Source organism: Ochotona curzoniae, unplaced genomic scaffold (genome assembly GCF_017591425.1).
Source record: "Ochotona curzoniae isolate NIBS_2020 unplaced genomic scaffold, NIBS_Ocur_1.0 contig_523, whole genome shotgun sequence".
NCBI classification, from domain to species: domain Eukaryota; kingdom Metazoa; phylum Chordata; class Mammalia; order Lagomorpha; family Ochotonidae; genus Ochotona; species Ochotona curzoniae.
Genome location: NW_024466459.1, coordinates 11,063,773 through 11,080,123, shown reverse-complemented (window position 1 = coordinate 11,080,123; position 16,351 = coordinate 11,063,773). Strand labels below are relative to the sequence as shown.

Genomic DNA, 16,351 nt, shown 5'->3' with positions numbered 1-16,351 from the left:
TTGTCCTAGGCCAGGGGAAGGGCTGCGTAGGCTGGCAGCTCCTGCCCCACGGGATGATTGTGATCCAGGCGCCAGAGCTGGGGTGCCCTGGTGCCTCTGGGTAGTTGTGGCCATCCTACAAGGCATGGGACAAAGGGGGCTGTCAGTAACACTGAGTTTGGGAGGAGGGCTGCCTGGGGTGTACAGGTCCAGAATTCGGGGCCAGGCAACTCCTAGTCCCTCTCAGCAAACCCAAGGCCCGCCCCGCCCCCACAGCCGGCAGATACTGTGTTGGCAAGCTACCCCCTCTTGAGCCACATGTGGTAACACTTTGAAAGGATGCAGCTAGGGAATTCCGGGGGAGTGGCTACGATGCTTCTGCGACCCTCGGCCAAGGGAGTCGCTTGTTCCTGGCAGACCCCAGCCCCAGGTGGGCCTGCCCCTCTGCGGGATGGCTCCATCACTCAGCCCCCAGGGAGAGTCTGGCTTCCTTTGAGGAGGACCCTCCCACTAGAAGGCAAAAGCCAGCCCCCAGCCCCAGCGGCACCCGAAGGGTCTGCGGAGCCCAAGTCCCTTCCTCACGCTGCAGGCTCTGGGCCAGGTGGGCAAGGGCGGCCATCAGTCCCTCGGGCAGGAGCAGCTCCCCCCTGCCCATGCCTGCCCACGTTGGGGAAGTGGGCACCAGCCCGGGCAGACCCGGAGCTGAACACTGCCGCCTCTCCTCCCCTCACGCTCGGGCCAGGAGCAGAGGGGGCACCCACAGTGGGATGCCCAGCGTCCTGGGTGCAGGGGCCTCCACGGGAGGGGGAGAGGCTGAAGCCGCCTCCTCAAGAGGGCGCACGCCACCCAAAGTTTGGGCCTTGGCACCTGCGGGGCGGGGGGAGGGGTGGAAATTCCACATAGGCAGCACGACCTGCGCCATGGTGGTCCCGACCCCCCACAGCCGCCTTCGCTGCCCTCCACCCTGGACAGCTGGAGCCAGGCTGGGCACCGTGAGTTGCCCTCTTCCAGGACTCCACCGGTGTGGTCTGCAGGCCCTTGGAGACGGACTATTGAAACCCGAGAACGAATGGGGACAGGGTACCGTGCTGGGCCTCGGCCAGGTAGGTGACCAAGGAGGGACACTGAGAATGGAAAACGGCCCGGCCCATGCCCTACCGAGAACTGCAAATTCTCCAGTTCAGCCCCTGTCGGTGCGGGAGAGGCTGCGGGAGAGGCTCCGTGCAGCTGCACGCGGCTGGCATGTGCTCAGGGTGGGAAGGCCAACGAGAGGCTCCAGGTCTATCTAGGCCAAGGGCGGTGACAAGGTCTGCCCAGGCAGGAAACGCAGCGGGATGAGCGCCTTGGCTGCCCCGGTAGTGCCGCGGCCCCCCTTCCGACCCCAGGACGACCCTACCCACCGTCAGCCCCGCAGAGTTACCGCACCCAGCACCCTGCGGGACGGCAGGACGACAGGTCTTGTAGCTCTGGGAACTTGCAGCCCTACGCGGTCACCAGTCCTGTCTTCAGGGCCCTCAGCACCCCGCGACCCCGGAGCCCAGACGTGGGTCCTCGCCCTAGGGTCAGAGAACCCCTGGGGAGAAAAGTCGGGGCGCTCCGCCCGAGGCGGGGTGCCCAGGGACTCCCGGCGGCCGAGGTACCCTAGGGCGCAGTTTGGTGGAGCGGATGGGCAACTGCGGAGGGGGAACCGGCTCAACACGCTGGCCTTTCGGTGGGGGGCTCGGCGCTCCCGCGGGCCTCCGACCCCGCTCCTCTGCCGCGGGCCTGCGTCCTGCGCTCCCCTCGGCCGGCCTTGGGGTTGCGGCGCCCGTCGAAGGCGCGGCGGCTGCGGGTTCACTAATCACATCAGCCGCCGTGCGCCGGCTCCGAGCTGGCAGTTGCCTAGCAATGCCCGCGAATTCAATCCCTCAATCAATAGGCGCGAAGCTCGCATTTGGGGGAGCGCTGGCGAGGCTGGGGCGGTGGTTGGGGAGAGTCTGGGGGGCGGGTCGCCTCACGGTGCAAGGAGAGGCCGTGGACCACCACGGATGGGACATGGAGCACGGCCAGGAGGGGGGTGTGTGCAGGGTTGGCCGTGTGGGGAACCCCGTAGGGTCCCCGACTTCTGCTCAGAAAGTGCCTGAAGAAAATCACCACGGCCCCGGGATGTGGTGCCCCGCCCCTTCCGTGCCCATCTCTGGGTGGGTATGGGTACCCTGGGCGGGAAGGAGTAAGGGTGGGGGCTGGGGCTAGCGATCCAGCGACGGGAGGGAACCCCTCTCTCCTCCTGGGCCCCGTTTCCCTTTGCCAGGGGTGGGAAGAGGGTGACTGGGAGAGGGGGAAAAAAAGCCAGCCGAGCCTCTAGAGTATTTACAAAGTGTATATTGGAACACAGAGAAAGCCGCACTGGGTACAGACGTTCCCCACCGCCCGAGACAAGAGACCGCAGCTCCTCTCCCGGGCCGAGGCGGGATCAGCCCGGGATCGGTTCACATCTCACAGTTCCACAAACCCCACGCGCGCGGCCGCAGACAGACCCCCTCCCCAGCCACGCGGCCCCCGCCCACCCACCCCCCAGGTCAGCGTCGCGACAAGGACACACACACGCACTGGACCGACGACGCGGGAAGGGTGGAGGCAGGGCCGCCGAGGGCTCAGCCCGGGGGAAGGGAAGGCGGTGGCCGGCGGAGACGCGCACCCCTGCCATCGCCCGACCTCTCCCTCCCGCCAAGTTTCGTCTGGAAATAGCTTCGACAAAAAACGAGACAGACTCGGCGGCCCACGGCGCTGCTTTGTACAGAGTCTAAGACACCGGGCTGACAAAGCGGGGGGGCTCCCTCGCTCTGGACGTCAAACCAAGCCCCCAAAGTCCCAGGACGGCGAGGACAGGAAAGTCTGGGAAGAGACACGGCCGGGCAGGCGGAGGTGTGGGGCGCAGGACAGAGACTGGGGTGGCCCTCCCCTGCGCCCTGCTCCCACGCAGTCTGTGCTGGGTCTGTGCTGGGTGAGGAGCGCAGCGGCGCGCCCCTCCCCCGAGGACCCCGGGAGGCGAGATCCCGCTGGCCCTTTAAAGGCGGGGAAGAGCCGAAGGTGCTCCCCGGGGCTGGGCTGGGGTGGGTGTGGGTGCAGATTTGTGCTTCTGAGCCAGAGTGGCGAGTGGCGCGGCACCGGGAGCCTGCCCGGGCGGGGGCTGTCGCGCGATTCCCGCGCGCCCGGCCTCCCCAGCCGCCGCTGTCTCCGCCCCCGGTGGAGCTCCTCCCCGCCCCCACCCCTGCCTTGGCGGAATTTGAATGTCGAGTTCAAATAGAGAACACTCCGCGAATCGAAAAGGCCTATAAATTATAGCTTTTGCTTTTAAGGAGGGGGAGAAAGAAAAAGCCAAAGTTCTGATGCGCATTCCTGGAGGAAAAGCGCGCCTCGGCCGCCTTCTCCATCAGCCCACCGGGACGCGGGGCGGGGAGGCCTACCCAAGCCCCGCGCAGGGCCTTGCGCGCACCCCCAAGCTGGCTGCCCAAGCCGCCAGCCGGGCCCTCTGTCCCCGCGCGCGCAGCCCGCACAGTGGGGCTGTCTGGCCTCGTGTCCAGAGCTGGCCGCCGCCCTGCCCGAAGGGGGCAGGCTTGGCCGACTCTTCCGCGACGTGGGGGCCGCCGGCTGCTCCTGGCGAGGCCAGAGGACGCCAAAGGGAGACGTCCACCCGACCACTTGCTCTGGGCACGGAAGCGCCGCCATCCTCCCAATTTATCCTGGCATCTGGGGAATGTAAACACGTTCGCTGGGTTTCGCGTCTCTGCAGACGGGAGATGGTGTCCGCACAGCCACTGGGTCTGTCCGCGCGCTCTGCCTTCCCGTAAAGTGCATTTCCCGGCGTGCTTCCGGGACGAGGCTGCCTGCACTCCACTGGCCGCTACTTTTAAACTCCAACGTCACACACGAAAAAGTTCTGCAAGTTGATACCCCCCTCAACAGACTTAGTATTGAAAAAAAAAAAAAAAAGAAAAACCGGGCTGACCCCACCCCCTTTTTTCCTGATCGGGAGCCAGCCTTGTGTTGGCCTGGCTGGCCAATGGGGAGAGAGCCGGGACCTGCCTGGTGCTCAAAGTCTGGCACTGGGCTTGGGGCGAAGGCTGGGGGGTGAGGTGCGTGGGGCGGAGACCCCTCAGGAACTGAGGGAACCCCTGCAGGCGGGGTCCGCTCCTGCCCCTCGCTCAGGTCCTCTACCCCATGACACCACACTGTCTCTCTCTCTCCATTTAAATAAAACAACTTCAAGAGTTGAAATATATATATTTAGATATTTTTTCTTAAATAACATATTTACATCTAATAGAAAACATAGCTCTAGAGATCTTTTCAACAAAAACCGGTGCGGAGGAGGGAGGGGGCGGGGCTGGGGGCAGGGCCAGAAGGGCCATCCCAGGGGGGCTCTAGGCCCAGGCTGCACTCCCTCCCTGCCCTCTCGTCCTGGCGTCAACCTCCCTGGCGCCTTCACCGTTTCTCCTTAAAGAAGCCTTGGTCTGTGTTACTTTCCTTAATGGTGACGGTCAGAAAGTTTGAGGTCACATCGGTGACGACCACCTGCTCCAGGTTGGTCAGCGGGGGGCTCCAGGACTCCTCCTCTGGGTCTCCCAGGATTCTGGCCACGGGGATCCTGGCAATGAGGGAGGGCCTTCCTCCCTGCGCCCCCATGTCCCGATACAGACCCCCGACGGAGCCAGGGGTGCCCGAGCTATGCCGCACCCTGGGGTTGCTGGAGTCCAGGGCAGCCGGGCCTTTGGTCTCCAGAAAGGCAGCCCTGTGCTTGATGACCCTGGCAGGGAAGTTGTCCACGGCCAGCTTGCCTGTGCCCTCGGCCAGGCTGGGGCTGCTCACCCCGCAGGGCACAAGGTCGGAGTCCTGCCTCCGGGCCAGCTGGATCACGCTGTGGCCCGCAGGGAAGTTCCCCGCCCCCGGGGGGCCATCGTCCAGCTTCTGGCCGTCCAGGTAGTCTCCCAGGGTGTCGCTGGATTCTCCCAAAGGCCTCTGGGAGGGGTCCAGGAGCTCCTTCCGGGGCTTGGGCCCTCGCTTCTTGGAGCTGTCCCCCGGAGAGCTGGCCTTGTCGTCCATGCGGCTGGCGCCCCGCTCTCTCTCCCGCTCGCGTTCCCGCTCGCGGTCCCGAGGGGGCTCCGCCCGGCAGGTGCTGCTGCTGCTGCCCGCAGGACACAGCCCCATGTTCCGAAGGCCTTCGCGTGCCCGAGAGGTGGAGGCCAGGTCCTGGGGTGAGCGGCCGGGGTAGGGGATCCGGATACCCCTGGCTGAATCGCTTCTGAACTCGTAAGTCTTGGCCTTGGCCTTGGCCTGGGCCTGTGGGAGAGATGCTGGTGTGGGCACCGGAGCTAGGTTGTGTCTCCTGGGCCAGGAACACTCGGCAGCATGGCGAGCAAGGCCACCGGCTGGGGTGCTAAGGACATGACAATACCTGCGGTGTGGCCCAGCGGCCCCCCACGCGCACCTGGCAGTGTCCCTCCGGGGTGACTCACAGACAGACTGGCAGCTGGTGACCCCCCTGGCCCCTGCTGTCTGCCCAGCGTCCTGCTACCACCACCCTACCTTGAGAAGGAAGGTTTTGGGTTTGGGTCCTCGCTTTCTAGGGCCATAGAGCTCCATCTCACGCTCCCTGCAGGAAGGAGGCAGGGACAACGGGGAGGGAGTGAGTACTGGGCACAGGTGGGGCTCAGCCCTACCTCCCGCGGGTCTGCACCGCCGTACCTCTCCTCGAAGGCCGCCAGCAGGCGCGCATCCAAGATGTTCTCCTCGGGCTCCCATGTGCTGTACCTGGAGGCCGAGGGGAAGGACAGGGCGTCACTGCCTGGAGCGGGCAAAGGGCCGTGCAACTTTTTCTAGGGGGGCATTGTGCTGTCTCAGCGTGCAGGGGCAAAGAGGAAGAAAGGACCCCCCCAGCGAGCGCCGGGGGTGCGGACTGCACGGGGCCACTTACTTCTGCGACCAGCCCTTCCACTTCACCAGGTATTCCATGCGTCCCTGCAGGCGCAAAAGGCAAAAAACCGCGGGTGGGCGGGGGCGTGCACCGGGAGCACAACCAGAAAGCCACGCGCAAACGCATGCACCCAACGCACGCTCCCGCGGCATCCCCGCAGCACAAAGTGCACGCACCGGCCTGCATCCCGCACCCCGCCCCCCACGCATGCAAGCATCGCCGCCAGTCCGGGGGGAAGCGCCTGGGCTCGCCGCCGCCACGGCCGGGACCTGGGGGAAGGGAGCTGGGCCGGCAGCCGAGGCCCGGCCGCGCCGAGGCCCGAGCGCCCCCCGGACACCTACTTTCCGGATGCGCCGCTTGAGGAGGGCTTCGGCCGCGAACACCCGCTCCCCCACCGCCGAGAGCTCCATGTTGACTCGCCGCTTCCCCCCTCGGCCGCTTCCAGGAGCAGAAAAGCAGCAGCCAGCGCACGACAGCCCATAATACTCCGCGCTGACGTCAGCGCCGCTCCCCCGCCCGCGCGCGCTCGCCCCGCCGCCCCGCCCGCGCGCGGCGCCCGCCCCACGTGTTCCAACGACGTCGCCGGAGCCGAGCGGCCAGGGCCCGCTGCCCGGCGCGCCCATTGGCCGCGCTCCGGGCCACGCCTCGCGGCCAGTCTCCCCCGCGTTGCTACGTGACCCGCGTTCCGATCGCCAAGGGGAGGAGCCCGCGGCCGCTCCGGGGACCCGGCGCGCAGAGGCGGGGGCCGCCGGCGGATGTGACGCGGCGCGGAGGCCGGGCCGGGCCGCCGTCAGTCAGCGGGGCTGGCGAGGGGGGCCGCGCGCCCCGGGTGCCGGCCAGGGCCCCCTCGCCGCCGGCCGGCCGGCCCTCCCGGTACCGGGGCGTCCCGCCCCCCGCGCGCTCGCCGGCGGCCCCCGCGCCGCACCGCGCGCGCCCGATCACGGCGCGCCCCACCCCGCGGCCCCGGACTCGCGCGCGCGCGCCCCTGTCGCCCCCACCCCCGGCGCCGCACAGTGCACAATGCACAGGTGCTGGGGGGCCCCCGACGCCCCGCGCCCCTCGGCGGCCGGCTCCCGGCCGCGCACCGACCGACCCTCGGTCTCCATGGCAACGCCGTCGCCGGCCCGGCCCCCGCTAACAAATCGATGTGCCTGCGTCTCGGCCACTCTCCGGGTGCGCACAGCCCGGACGCCACACGCAGACCCGGTGGATGCCGAGCCCCGGAGCCCCCGCGGGGCGACGTCGCGCACCTTCCTGCTGCCCCCTGCCCCGGCGCCCGCACCTGCCTCCGGGGCCCTGGTACACACCGCATCCCCCGACCTGGCGGTGTGAAGGGCGAGGAAGACCAAGACGGGCACAGCCTGGGGCGCAGCGTGGGGATGGGACGAGCGGCCCGGGAGCGCGTCCGGCTTCCCCCGACCCCCACGCACTTCCTGTCCGCGGCTCGTCCAGGCGCGCTGGGTGGACGCCCTGCGAGAAACGGCGGGGCAGGAAGTGCTCGCGGCGGGGAGGGGGCGCCGCCGGCTCCAGGGCGGACAGAGCCGAGGGTCTCCTGCGTGAAGGTGGCGGGCTCGGGCACGCCGGGGCGAAGGCCGGGCCGGACCGTGGACTCCACGCCGACCAGCCCTCGGAGCTCTGGGTTCTGATGGCCCAGCCACCCCCATCTGCCCCTCCGACCGTCTAGGCTCCGTGCTGCAGGGCCCACTCCCGGGGAGCCCGAGATTTAGTTTTCAAAACAAAACACACACATACACACACGAAACACTTCGGTTTCCCTCAGCCAGGGGTGGGGTGGGCGAAAGGCAGGAGAGAAAAGTACTGCGCGCCAAGGAGTCTGACTCGAAGGGGCAGGAAGCCCAGAGCGGAAAACCGGCCTCTAGTCCAAAGCTAGGGGCGCCGCGGGCGGCGGGCGTGGCGCGGGACTGGGCCGCCGTCGCCCCTGGAAGCGCGGGTCTCGGTCTTCGGCCTCGCTCGCCCACGTTGCGTGGTGGCCGCGTGGCCCCGGGGAGCCGCTCCGTCGGAAGGCAGCGCGCGCCGACGACGCCCCGCAAGGCCCCGGCGACCCGCGCGGGCCGCCCGCGAGAGGCCGCCGACGGCTGCGTCCCGAACGATAAAAAGTCATTCCCGGTAACAAATCGTTTCGTCGGCCGGTGCCAGCGATACAGCTGTTTCTGTTTAAGCATAAATACTTTCCAACAGTTTGGGCAGTAAAAATAAAGTCGGCCTCCGCCGCCTATCAGTGTCTGGTTTCCCCGCCGGAGAAAGCCCACCCTCCGCCCAGGGCCCGGGTCGCTGGGCGCGCGCCGCCCGCCCCCCTCCCGGACCGGCTGCCCGCCGGGGGCGCGGCCCTCGGGGCGCCCCTGGGCCACCTGGGAGGCGGGAGCGGGCCGGGGTAGGAGCCGCTTGTCCCCCGCCCCACGCCCCTAACCTCCCCCGCGGCTCGCCCCTGTGCCTGCAGGGAGTGGCGGTCTCCTGTTTGCTGCGGGGCACCCCGACCCAAGGCAAGCAGAGGTGGACTGGCCCGTCCTGGCCTGGGGCTCCTTTCTCCTTTCCCCCTCTTTCTTCCTCCTCCGCTTTCCCTACTTTCTTATTTTTCTTTCTCTTGCCTGCAAACCCCAGAGGCGTCCAGGGCGCCCGTGGTGCTGCCGTCGCGGCTCCCACCCCGTAACAGGGTGCCGGTCACTCACCGCACTTTCCTGCGCTTGTCCTGCACCTCCCCCGCCCCCCAAGTCCTCATGCCTGGTGGCGATTCCTTGGGGAGAGGCCAGGCTCTGAGCAAAAGGGTCCCCCGTGAGAATCCTGAGTTTGCCAACGTCGGGCATTCTGGAACTTCTGTGGAAGGAAACGAGAGGTGTCGGGTAATCCTAGCTCAGCCCAAACCTGGCTCTCCAGGGAGTCCCTGCGCTCAAAGCTTTAGGGGAACACCACTGCAGTCCCCCGCTGAGGGGGGTCTCACCCCTGCTGAGAGATTGAGCGGTCTGGGGTAGTGGGGTAGAAGGTGAGAAGGCAGGAACCCGGCAGCCTGCACCCCCCACGGGGTGGGACCCGGCAGGTTCTGGTTAATGAACTTGCAGAGGACGTGCAGCTAGGGTCTGCCCGAGTAAGTTCAGGCGGGCAGGCGGAGAGGGCGCCTGCTGGCAGGTGGGGACGGGGCACTGGCCTCGGGAGGGACCTAGCAGGGACCCGGCGCGCCCCTCGCCTGTCTCATTCCACCCTGGCTCCCCGAGCGGCGGGGTTCTGGCGCAGCCTTTCTTCCATCCGGAAGAGCTGAGAACCCCGTGCCCGGAGCCTGCACAAGTTCCAGAGCGCGGAGAACCCCGCGGCTGCTCCTCTGCCCTGCCGGAGCCGGCTTCGCGTGCGCCGCCTCTGCAGTGAATAAGGTAGCCGCCGCCTCTTCCTTGCGCCCCATATGGCTGCAATTTGAGTGTCTTCGGAGACGGGGCGTGCGTGGGGGCGGGGGTGGGGGAGTGAAAGTGGAAATCAAATACTCCCAGATCCGCGTTTTTAGGAAGGAGACTGTCGGCGATTCTCTTAGCTCCCCCTTCTCCCAATAAGTTGTCCTGGAGTCTTTGTTGACGGAAATGGGGACACTCGCCTACCCCGGGGACACCTACTTTCCTCAAGCCTGGTCTCCTGTTCCTCGCGAAGAAGGGCCTCGAACCTGCTCCAGAGCGTCCTCCAGAATGCGCGGGACTGGACTCGGAGCCCCGGCGTCCTGGAACGCCGCTGGCGCCTCCCCCGGGTCCACTGCCCACGGACAGCGACTCGGAGGAGCGAGGCCCGAGGGGAGGGGCGGCGGGGACGCGGGGATCGGCTCCCGCGCCCCGGGAGCCGGCCCGGCCAGCAAGCCCCGGCGCGTCCTCCCAGCCCGCGGCTGAGGCCGGCCTCGGCTCGTTCCTTGGGATCCTTTCAACTCGGCGGCTTGGCGGGCGTCGGACCTGCCCGGTCTTGGCCGCGGACGAGGGCGGATTTGGAGGCCAATCGCTTGCCTTGGGCGGGCGGCTGCGAGGCGCGGCCGTGTGTGCCGCCGCCCCCGCCGCCCCGCAACCCCGGGGCCGCATCCCTAGCTCGCAGGCACCCGCACCGGGGCCGGGGCTGGGCTGCTGCGCGGAGCGGGGGACACCGCCGGCTCCCAGGGGCGTGCCCTTCGCCCCCTCCCCAGCACGCTCATCCTGCAGAGGTGGCCGACCCTGCCGGGGCGCGCCCGCCGGCTGGCCGCGCCTCGGGCCTGGGCGCCAGCCTCTAGCTGCTCCCGCAGAGGGTCGGATGCCCTTGAACTGCCCACAAGCCTGCAGGCTCAGAACGTCCACCAGGGACGGGTCCCCCTCCAGCAGCTGCATTTCCCGGCCCCCTGAAACTTGACAGCCCCGCCCGGAGACGGGCGCTGCTGTCCCTACATCCCAGCTGGCAGCCGCTACCCGGAGGCCAGGCGGCTGGCCTGGGAACACAGCGCAGGAGGTGTTTCAGGACTCGGCAGCTCTGGCAGCACCTGAGCCGAGAGTTCAAGGTTAGACAAGGGCTAGTGGCTTCTCCTGGAAACGACCCCCAGCTGAGTGGCTTCCCAAAGCTCTCTGGAGAAAGAATAACAATACTGAAGCGGAGGATTAGGCTGTAGCCGAGCGGGACAGCCCGGCTGGCGGCTGGTGGCTGGTGCCTTCCCCTTTCCATTGTGGTGGAGCGCCCGGGTCCTCCTGCCAGGGGTCTTCCCACCTCTCGGCCGGCTCACCCGGCAGGGTTCATGGCAGGGTGAAGTGAGCTCACGCGGGCAGGCACAGGAAAGGGCGCGCTCAACAGCAGTTATTACTGCGCCTGTGGTCGGCGGCGGCCGTGTCCTGCGCCCAGCACCGCCTCCTGCCAGTGGGGTGACCTCCGCCCGGACGCGCGCCAGCCCACCGGCAGGGCGAGCCTGCAGGGACACCTACTGCGCGCTGCCCCGCGCAGGGTGGGCTCGCTCGGGGGACACCTGCCCGCAAACGGGGGGCCGGCGGGCGGGGAGCGCGGGGCGCCGGGAGCACGCGCACAGCGCCCGGCCGGGCACGCATGCGCGCCGCGGGACGGACCCCTCCTCACCCTTTCCCGGGAAGGCCGCCCGGTGTAACCGGCGAAATGGGGCCGGCGGAGCCCGGAGGCGGCCCGGGGGTGCAGGGGAAGGCGATCCGGAGGTGTCCTAGAGAGCTGGGCGGCTACGCGCCCCTGTCCCGTTCTGGAAGTGTAGATCTGGGGGCTCCGTGCCCTGTCCTCCCCTCTGACCCCAGAGGAAAAGGGAGCTCAGAGGGAGGGGACCAGACACAGCCCAGAGCGGGACTGCAGGGAGCCGAGGGCAGCCGGAGCGCCGGCTGATGCTGGGCGTGGGGGTGACGGCCGACTCCGCACCGCGTGGCGCTGGCCCCGACGGCTCAACCCCCTGGCTGCGGGCTGAGTCTGGGTGCGTGCGCGCCCCCTCACCCCGCGATTCCGCATTCGGGAAAGGTGGGCGCACACAGCCTCCCGCTGCAGGACAGGGCGCGGGGCGGTGAGCCGAGGGCCTGCGCGCAGCGAGGCCGCCTGGCGCCCTGGGCTGCCCCGACCCCAAGCCCCGCAGGGCTGGGCACGGCGTCCTCCAGCGCGGCCGTGGCTGCGCGCCCACCCCGACGGCAGCCTCCACACGGGCTCTCCCCAGGGCCCCTTCGGCTCTGCCTGGCCTTTCCCGGCCGGTCTTGCCTCCTACCCTGCCCCCAAGCGGAAGGAATTGAAGCCACTTGGCCTGGGCTCGCCGAGGACCTCAAGGAGCTAGTTCCGGACCGACGGCGGGGTCCTTGGGCGCAGGCCAGAATCCAAAGTCCGGCCCCGCCCTGAACCGGGAGTGCCCAGGTGCGGGCAAGCCCGGGTAAAACTTTTGGGAGTCCACGGGATGAGGCGAGGAAGACCTGGATTCTTGCTTCAGAGGGACTTTGGGGAAACCGCTGAGGCCTCTGCTGCAGCGGGCACCTTTGCTGGACGCCCACGGACCAGACCGTGGCGTGTACGCCCCCACCCACCCACAGGTCGTTGTCCCGGGATGGGGCGCGGCCGGGGCTGGGTGGCGTCGAGGCTGCAGCGGCTCCGCGCACGCCCAGAAGCCGGGAAGCCGGTTCCTGGGCCGCCGGAAGGCGCGGGGCCAGAGGCGGCTGCGTCCCCGCGCAAGCGCCGCGCTGGCCTTGCGAGCCCCGGGTCTCCACGGCCCCAACGGCCTCCGGGCGGCGCAGCCCGGACACGGGGAGCTGGGAGCCCCTCTCCAGGGAGCCCCGACAGCCTTCCGCATCCTCGCCCCAGAAAGCCCAACGCGGGGGCACGCGGTGCCGTCCCCACGCGCGCGACTTCTTCCCTCGGTCCCGTGCTGTCCAAAGTTGGGGCCCGACTCATCAAGACACGCATCTGGGGCTGCCTCGCGCCGCCACTGCCGCCCCGTCCCCCTCCAGCCCGCGAGCGCGCGCCCTGATTTGCATAATAATGGCTTATCTGGAATAGCACTGCAATCACAGGCGAAATTAATTTTCTTTTCTCGGGCTAGTTCTTGAGAGCCTGAAAACCAAGACTTGGTGGTCAGGAGAGCTGAGTTGAAGGGGCGGCCGGGAGAGGGGGAGGTTAGCGGTGGGAAGAGCCTGGGAGAGGGGGGTTCTGGCCAGGACTGGGGGCGAGTGGGAGGATGGAGTTGAGAGTAGAGGAGAAGGCGTTCTCCTGCCTGCCTGTCTCATTTGCCACTTTCAGGGGGGTTGGCCACATGGGTGAAGGGGATGGCAGAGTTAGGGGGCACAGACAGCGGCCGCAGGAGCTGTGGCCGCAGGGGGAGAGTGGGGAGGGGCTGGGCCTTCAGGGACTGTCCCCCACTTCTGGACAGATGGGGTCAGAGCACTCCCTCACACTGGGTGGGAGCACGGTGCGGTGGACCAGTTGTGGACTGGACCCAGAGCAGAACAGGTAGGGGGTGTGGGTCGTGGTGGGGGGACACATATAATACAATCTGTGTTTATGTACAGTATGTTTTTATAATAAAATAGAAGCCTTGATCTTCCAATATGAAGAACAGTGAGGAGAAAAGCCCACGAATAAATGAATTTGAGGGGACTGGGCTCCTGTTGACTTTAATAACAGAATTTGTTTGCCCGGAGGTCCCCCCCCCCCGCTGCCACGCCGTCCCCCTCCAGGGCGGGCATGGGCTGCAGGTGCTCTGCCCTCTGCCTCAGAGGAGGAAGCTCTGCCAAGTTCCGCACTGGGTGACCCTTGAGTCATGGAAAGTCAGGGAGGTGCGGGAGGAGGCGTGGGCAGAGGATCGCAGCACCTTGAGGAAGGACAAAGTTTGCCCAGGGCCTGGAGGTGGGGCAGCGTTCCCCGGACAGCCGGACAGCCGGACAGCCGGACAGCAGGGGCTCCTGCTCCTCCCTCTGTGCTGTGTGGTCACTCCTGCCGCCCTGTCCCAGCTCTGCTGCCCCCAGGACGGTTCAGCTTTCCCGAGAGAGGGACAATATCCCCATCCCGGAGAGAAGGCACCCACCGTGAAGTGCCCCGGCATCCTGCCCCGCAGTCCTGTCCTAGCCAGTAAACGCAGGGGGAGTTGGCTCCTGGGCACTGGATCAGGTTCCCAAGGGTCGGCCCCTGTGTCTGGGGAAGAGGAGGGGATGAAGTGGCCCACAAGAGGTTGGGGGTGCTGGGTGGAGCTGGCTGAAGCCCCTGTGCCCTAGACCTCCCTTTGGTGGATAGGAGAGGGGCACCAGCAGATCTCCACCCTGCCCTGAGAGCCTGTCCTGGAACTGTGCCCCCCCCCCGACACCTCCCTGCCACAGCCCCAGACCTCTCCTCCCAGATGCAGAGCCCCCAGAGGGCAGAACAGAGAACAGCGACTGTGGCCACGGCATCCCCACCGGGCAGTGGGGTGGGCACCTTCCCTGTCAGTAGCTGGGCACATCTAATAACAACTGGGGCCACCATTCAGACCTCTGGTGAGTGGCAGCAAGGGGGTGGGGGACGGGAGGAGCCGGGAGCTGCCTTATCCCCCCACTGCTCCCACCCAGGTCCCTGGGATGAGCGGAATAAGCCGGGAGTGCCCTGGAGCAGTTCCTCCCAGCACTGTTTGTGGGAGTGGGGCAGTGATGGGCTCCAGGAAAGTGCCCTGAGTTCTGCACCATCCCTCGCTGAAGCTGCCTTCCAGGTGTTGGCTATGGATCCACAGGTCCCTGGAATGCAGGCACACACACCCACTGTTTTTGTGGGACCCAGAAGGGGAGTTCCAGGCTCATCTTCTGGAGCCAGCCAGGGCTTCTTCCTCCCTGCCAGCACAGGTACTTCCCTAGGAAGACACTGCCCCGCGTCCCAAGGAAGACAAGCCAGAAACTGGGCAAGTGAAGGACTTCAGAGGCCTGGGCTGCGCAAGGGGCAGAGGGACGGGGAGCGCAGGCAACAGGGCTGGCCGGGAAGTGAGGGTTGCCCAGGTAGGCACAGAAAGGAGGTGACACCGCTTCCCGCCCCAGCCCTGCCACTGCCCCGGGGAGCCAGTCCTTAGTTGCACCCGGCTGTGGTGTGCACAGGGTTTTATAGCTGTAGGTGTCCACAGCACTTGGCACCCGGCCTGGCACGAGGTGCCGTGCATGGATGTGGGCCCTCTCCGCCAGCAAGGGCAGCTCCTGCTCAGGAGTTTGGGTCTCCTTTGTTCTAGCTCTTCAAGAAACTCCCAGAGAGAAGGATGAGGAGACAGGCTGGGTGTGCAAAGCCATTTGCTGCTGACTAAGTGAGGCTTCGGATCAGGACTGGACGCAAAGCTGATATCCAGGAGCCCAAAGGGAGGGTGCAGAGGTCGCGGCGGGCGTACACCGAGCACCCACGCGGGGTTTGGCATTGGAAGGCTTGCAATGGGGGCAGCGGGAGTCACTGGTTCTTCCTGTCCCCAGCCTGCAGCAGAATGAAGAGATGGCCAGCTGCCCCGGGGCCAGAGCCCACCAAGGTTTGCCAGAGAGCGTGATGACTGGCTGGATCTGGGGTGCCATCACTTTGAAGCCCTGGAAACAGCCATTGCGGATTCCCAAACCGCCGGGGCTGTGGGGTCTTTGGCTGGCAGGCAGTGGGACAGAGAAGCCGGTGCTGCGGCTGAGACACCCCTGCGTTTTGCTGAGCGGTAGGTCCCAGAGTCAGGCTAGCCCAGCCACCCTCTGCCTCAACCGCAGTCCCTCCCTATGGAACGAGCGTTTGGAGCGGGCAGCCTGCCTGGTCTCCACACGCGGCCTTCAGGGTTGGGTCGGGCAGATCTGTCAGGGGTCTCCATGGTTGTGGACCGGGCACAGCCTCAGGCTGTATGTGGAACTCTAGAGTCTGCCTGCCCCCCATGCATTGGCACCAGCCGAGGTCCCAGCTGCGGGAGGCCCCGACTCAGCCGACCCAAGCCTGTCAGACCCCCGGCCAGGGGCCCTCCTCAGCCGCCCTCCACGCCTGCCCTCCACGCCTGCACGTCCCTGGTCTTGACACTCCCTGCTGTTCGCTGCTGGCTGTGCAGCTGCAGATGAGATAAATTCCAGGTACGTTCTATAGGTGGCATCATGGTACTGGAAACGGCCTCGCTGGAGGGCACAGAGCTCTCCCTACATCGCCAGGCACGGGAGCCCAAGTGGGGCCGAAGCTGCACTCCACCTGAGCAGTTGGTCAGTGGGGATGTTGCCAGGGCTGAGATCTCAATATGGTGAGGGGAGCACACTCCTGGTCCAGGTGCCCGCGGCCAGCAGGGCCTGCAGAGCTGGGCAGGGCTGCGGTGGAGAGGTGTGTCGGGAAAACACCCCTACCAGCTACCCACAGGGGAAGGAAGAGACCTGGGGTTTAGTCTAAAACACAGCCATAGCTAACTGGATCAGCATGACAGCAGGCCCCTACACCCATACCGGGATCCCGAATGGGGAAGGGGGCTCCTTTGAGACCTCCAGTGCCCCAGTGCCCTCCCAGCAGCCCAAACTCTTCTTCTGGTCGGCAGTGAAATGAGACACAAGTGGGTGTGTGAAGGGGGAAGCGCGCGGAGCCCCTTCCTGCCCACACTTCTCGGACCCAGGTGGGAACATCTCCGGCTAGTGCAGCCACCGCCGGCAGGAAGCGGCACAGCTGGGGAAGAAGAGCGAGGAGGCAGCGACACGTCTCCGTCCCTGGCCACCGTCAGCGCGCGCAGCAGCGTGACCCGGGACCTCAGCCAGGCCCTGCGCCAAGGGGACCTTGAGATGCGCTGCCCAGCTTCGGGGAGGGACTCGCAACTTCCCGCGGCAGAGCTAGGCCGCCCCCCAGCGAGCGGCTCGGTTTCCTGGGATCTGGGGTCCTTGGCTGGAGCCCAAGGCGGACTCGCTCGCGTTATTATTATTTTAAACAAAAGCAATTAGATGCGAATCCCGGTTCATTTGCATTCGCACCTCGCGAACGGGGTGGGGCGGGAGGAGG

At 67.1% G+C, this 16,351-nt stretch overlaps 1 protein-coding gene across 1 annotated transcript; it reads right to left on the bottom strand.

Moving 5' to 3' along the window:
- Nucleotides 1-4,225: 4,225 nt before the first annotated feature.
- On the bottom strand, nucleotides 4,226-6,409 carry CBX8 (chromobox 8). The gene is made up of 5 exons (XM_040989819.1): nucleotides 6,274-6,409; nucleotides 5,933-5,976; nucleotides 5,704-5,769; nucleotides 5,545-5,611; nucleotides 4,226-5,298 (listed from the first exon to the last, which is right to left on the bottom strand). Exons 1-5 carry the CDS (start codon nucleotides 6,340-6,342, stop codon nucleotides 4,444-4,446), a joined length of 1,101 nt encoding a protein of 366 aa, XP_040845753.1. The 5' UTR covers nucleotides 6,343-6,409; the 3' UTR covers nucleotides 4,226-4,443.
- Between the last annotated feature and the right edge of the window lie 9,942 nt (nucleotides 6,410-16,351).

What these genes read in the sequence shown, in the direction of transcription:
- CBX8 (XM_040989819.1), bottom strand. Translation starts at nt 6,342, where the DNA reads ATGGAGCTCTCGGCGGTGGGGGAGCGGGTGTTCGCGGCCGAAGCCCTC. An exon ending in TGGAAGGGCTGGTCGCAGAA is followed by an intron (nt 5,770 to 5,932) that starts GTAAGTGGCCCC and finishes CTCGGCCTCCAG; the next exon opens with GTACAGCACATGGGAGCCCG. An exon ending in CCAAAACCTTCCTTCTCAAG is followed by an intron (nt 5,299 to 5,544) that starts GTAGGGTGGTGG and finishes TCTCTCCCACAG; the next exon opens with GCCCAGGCCAAGGCCAAGGC.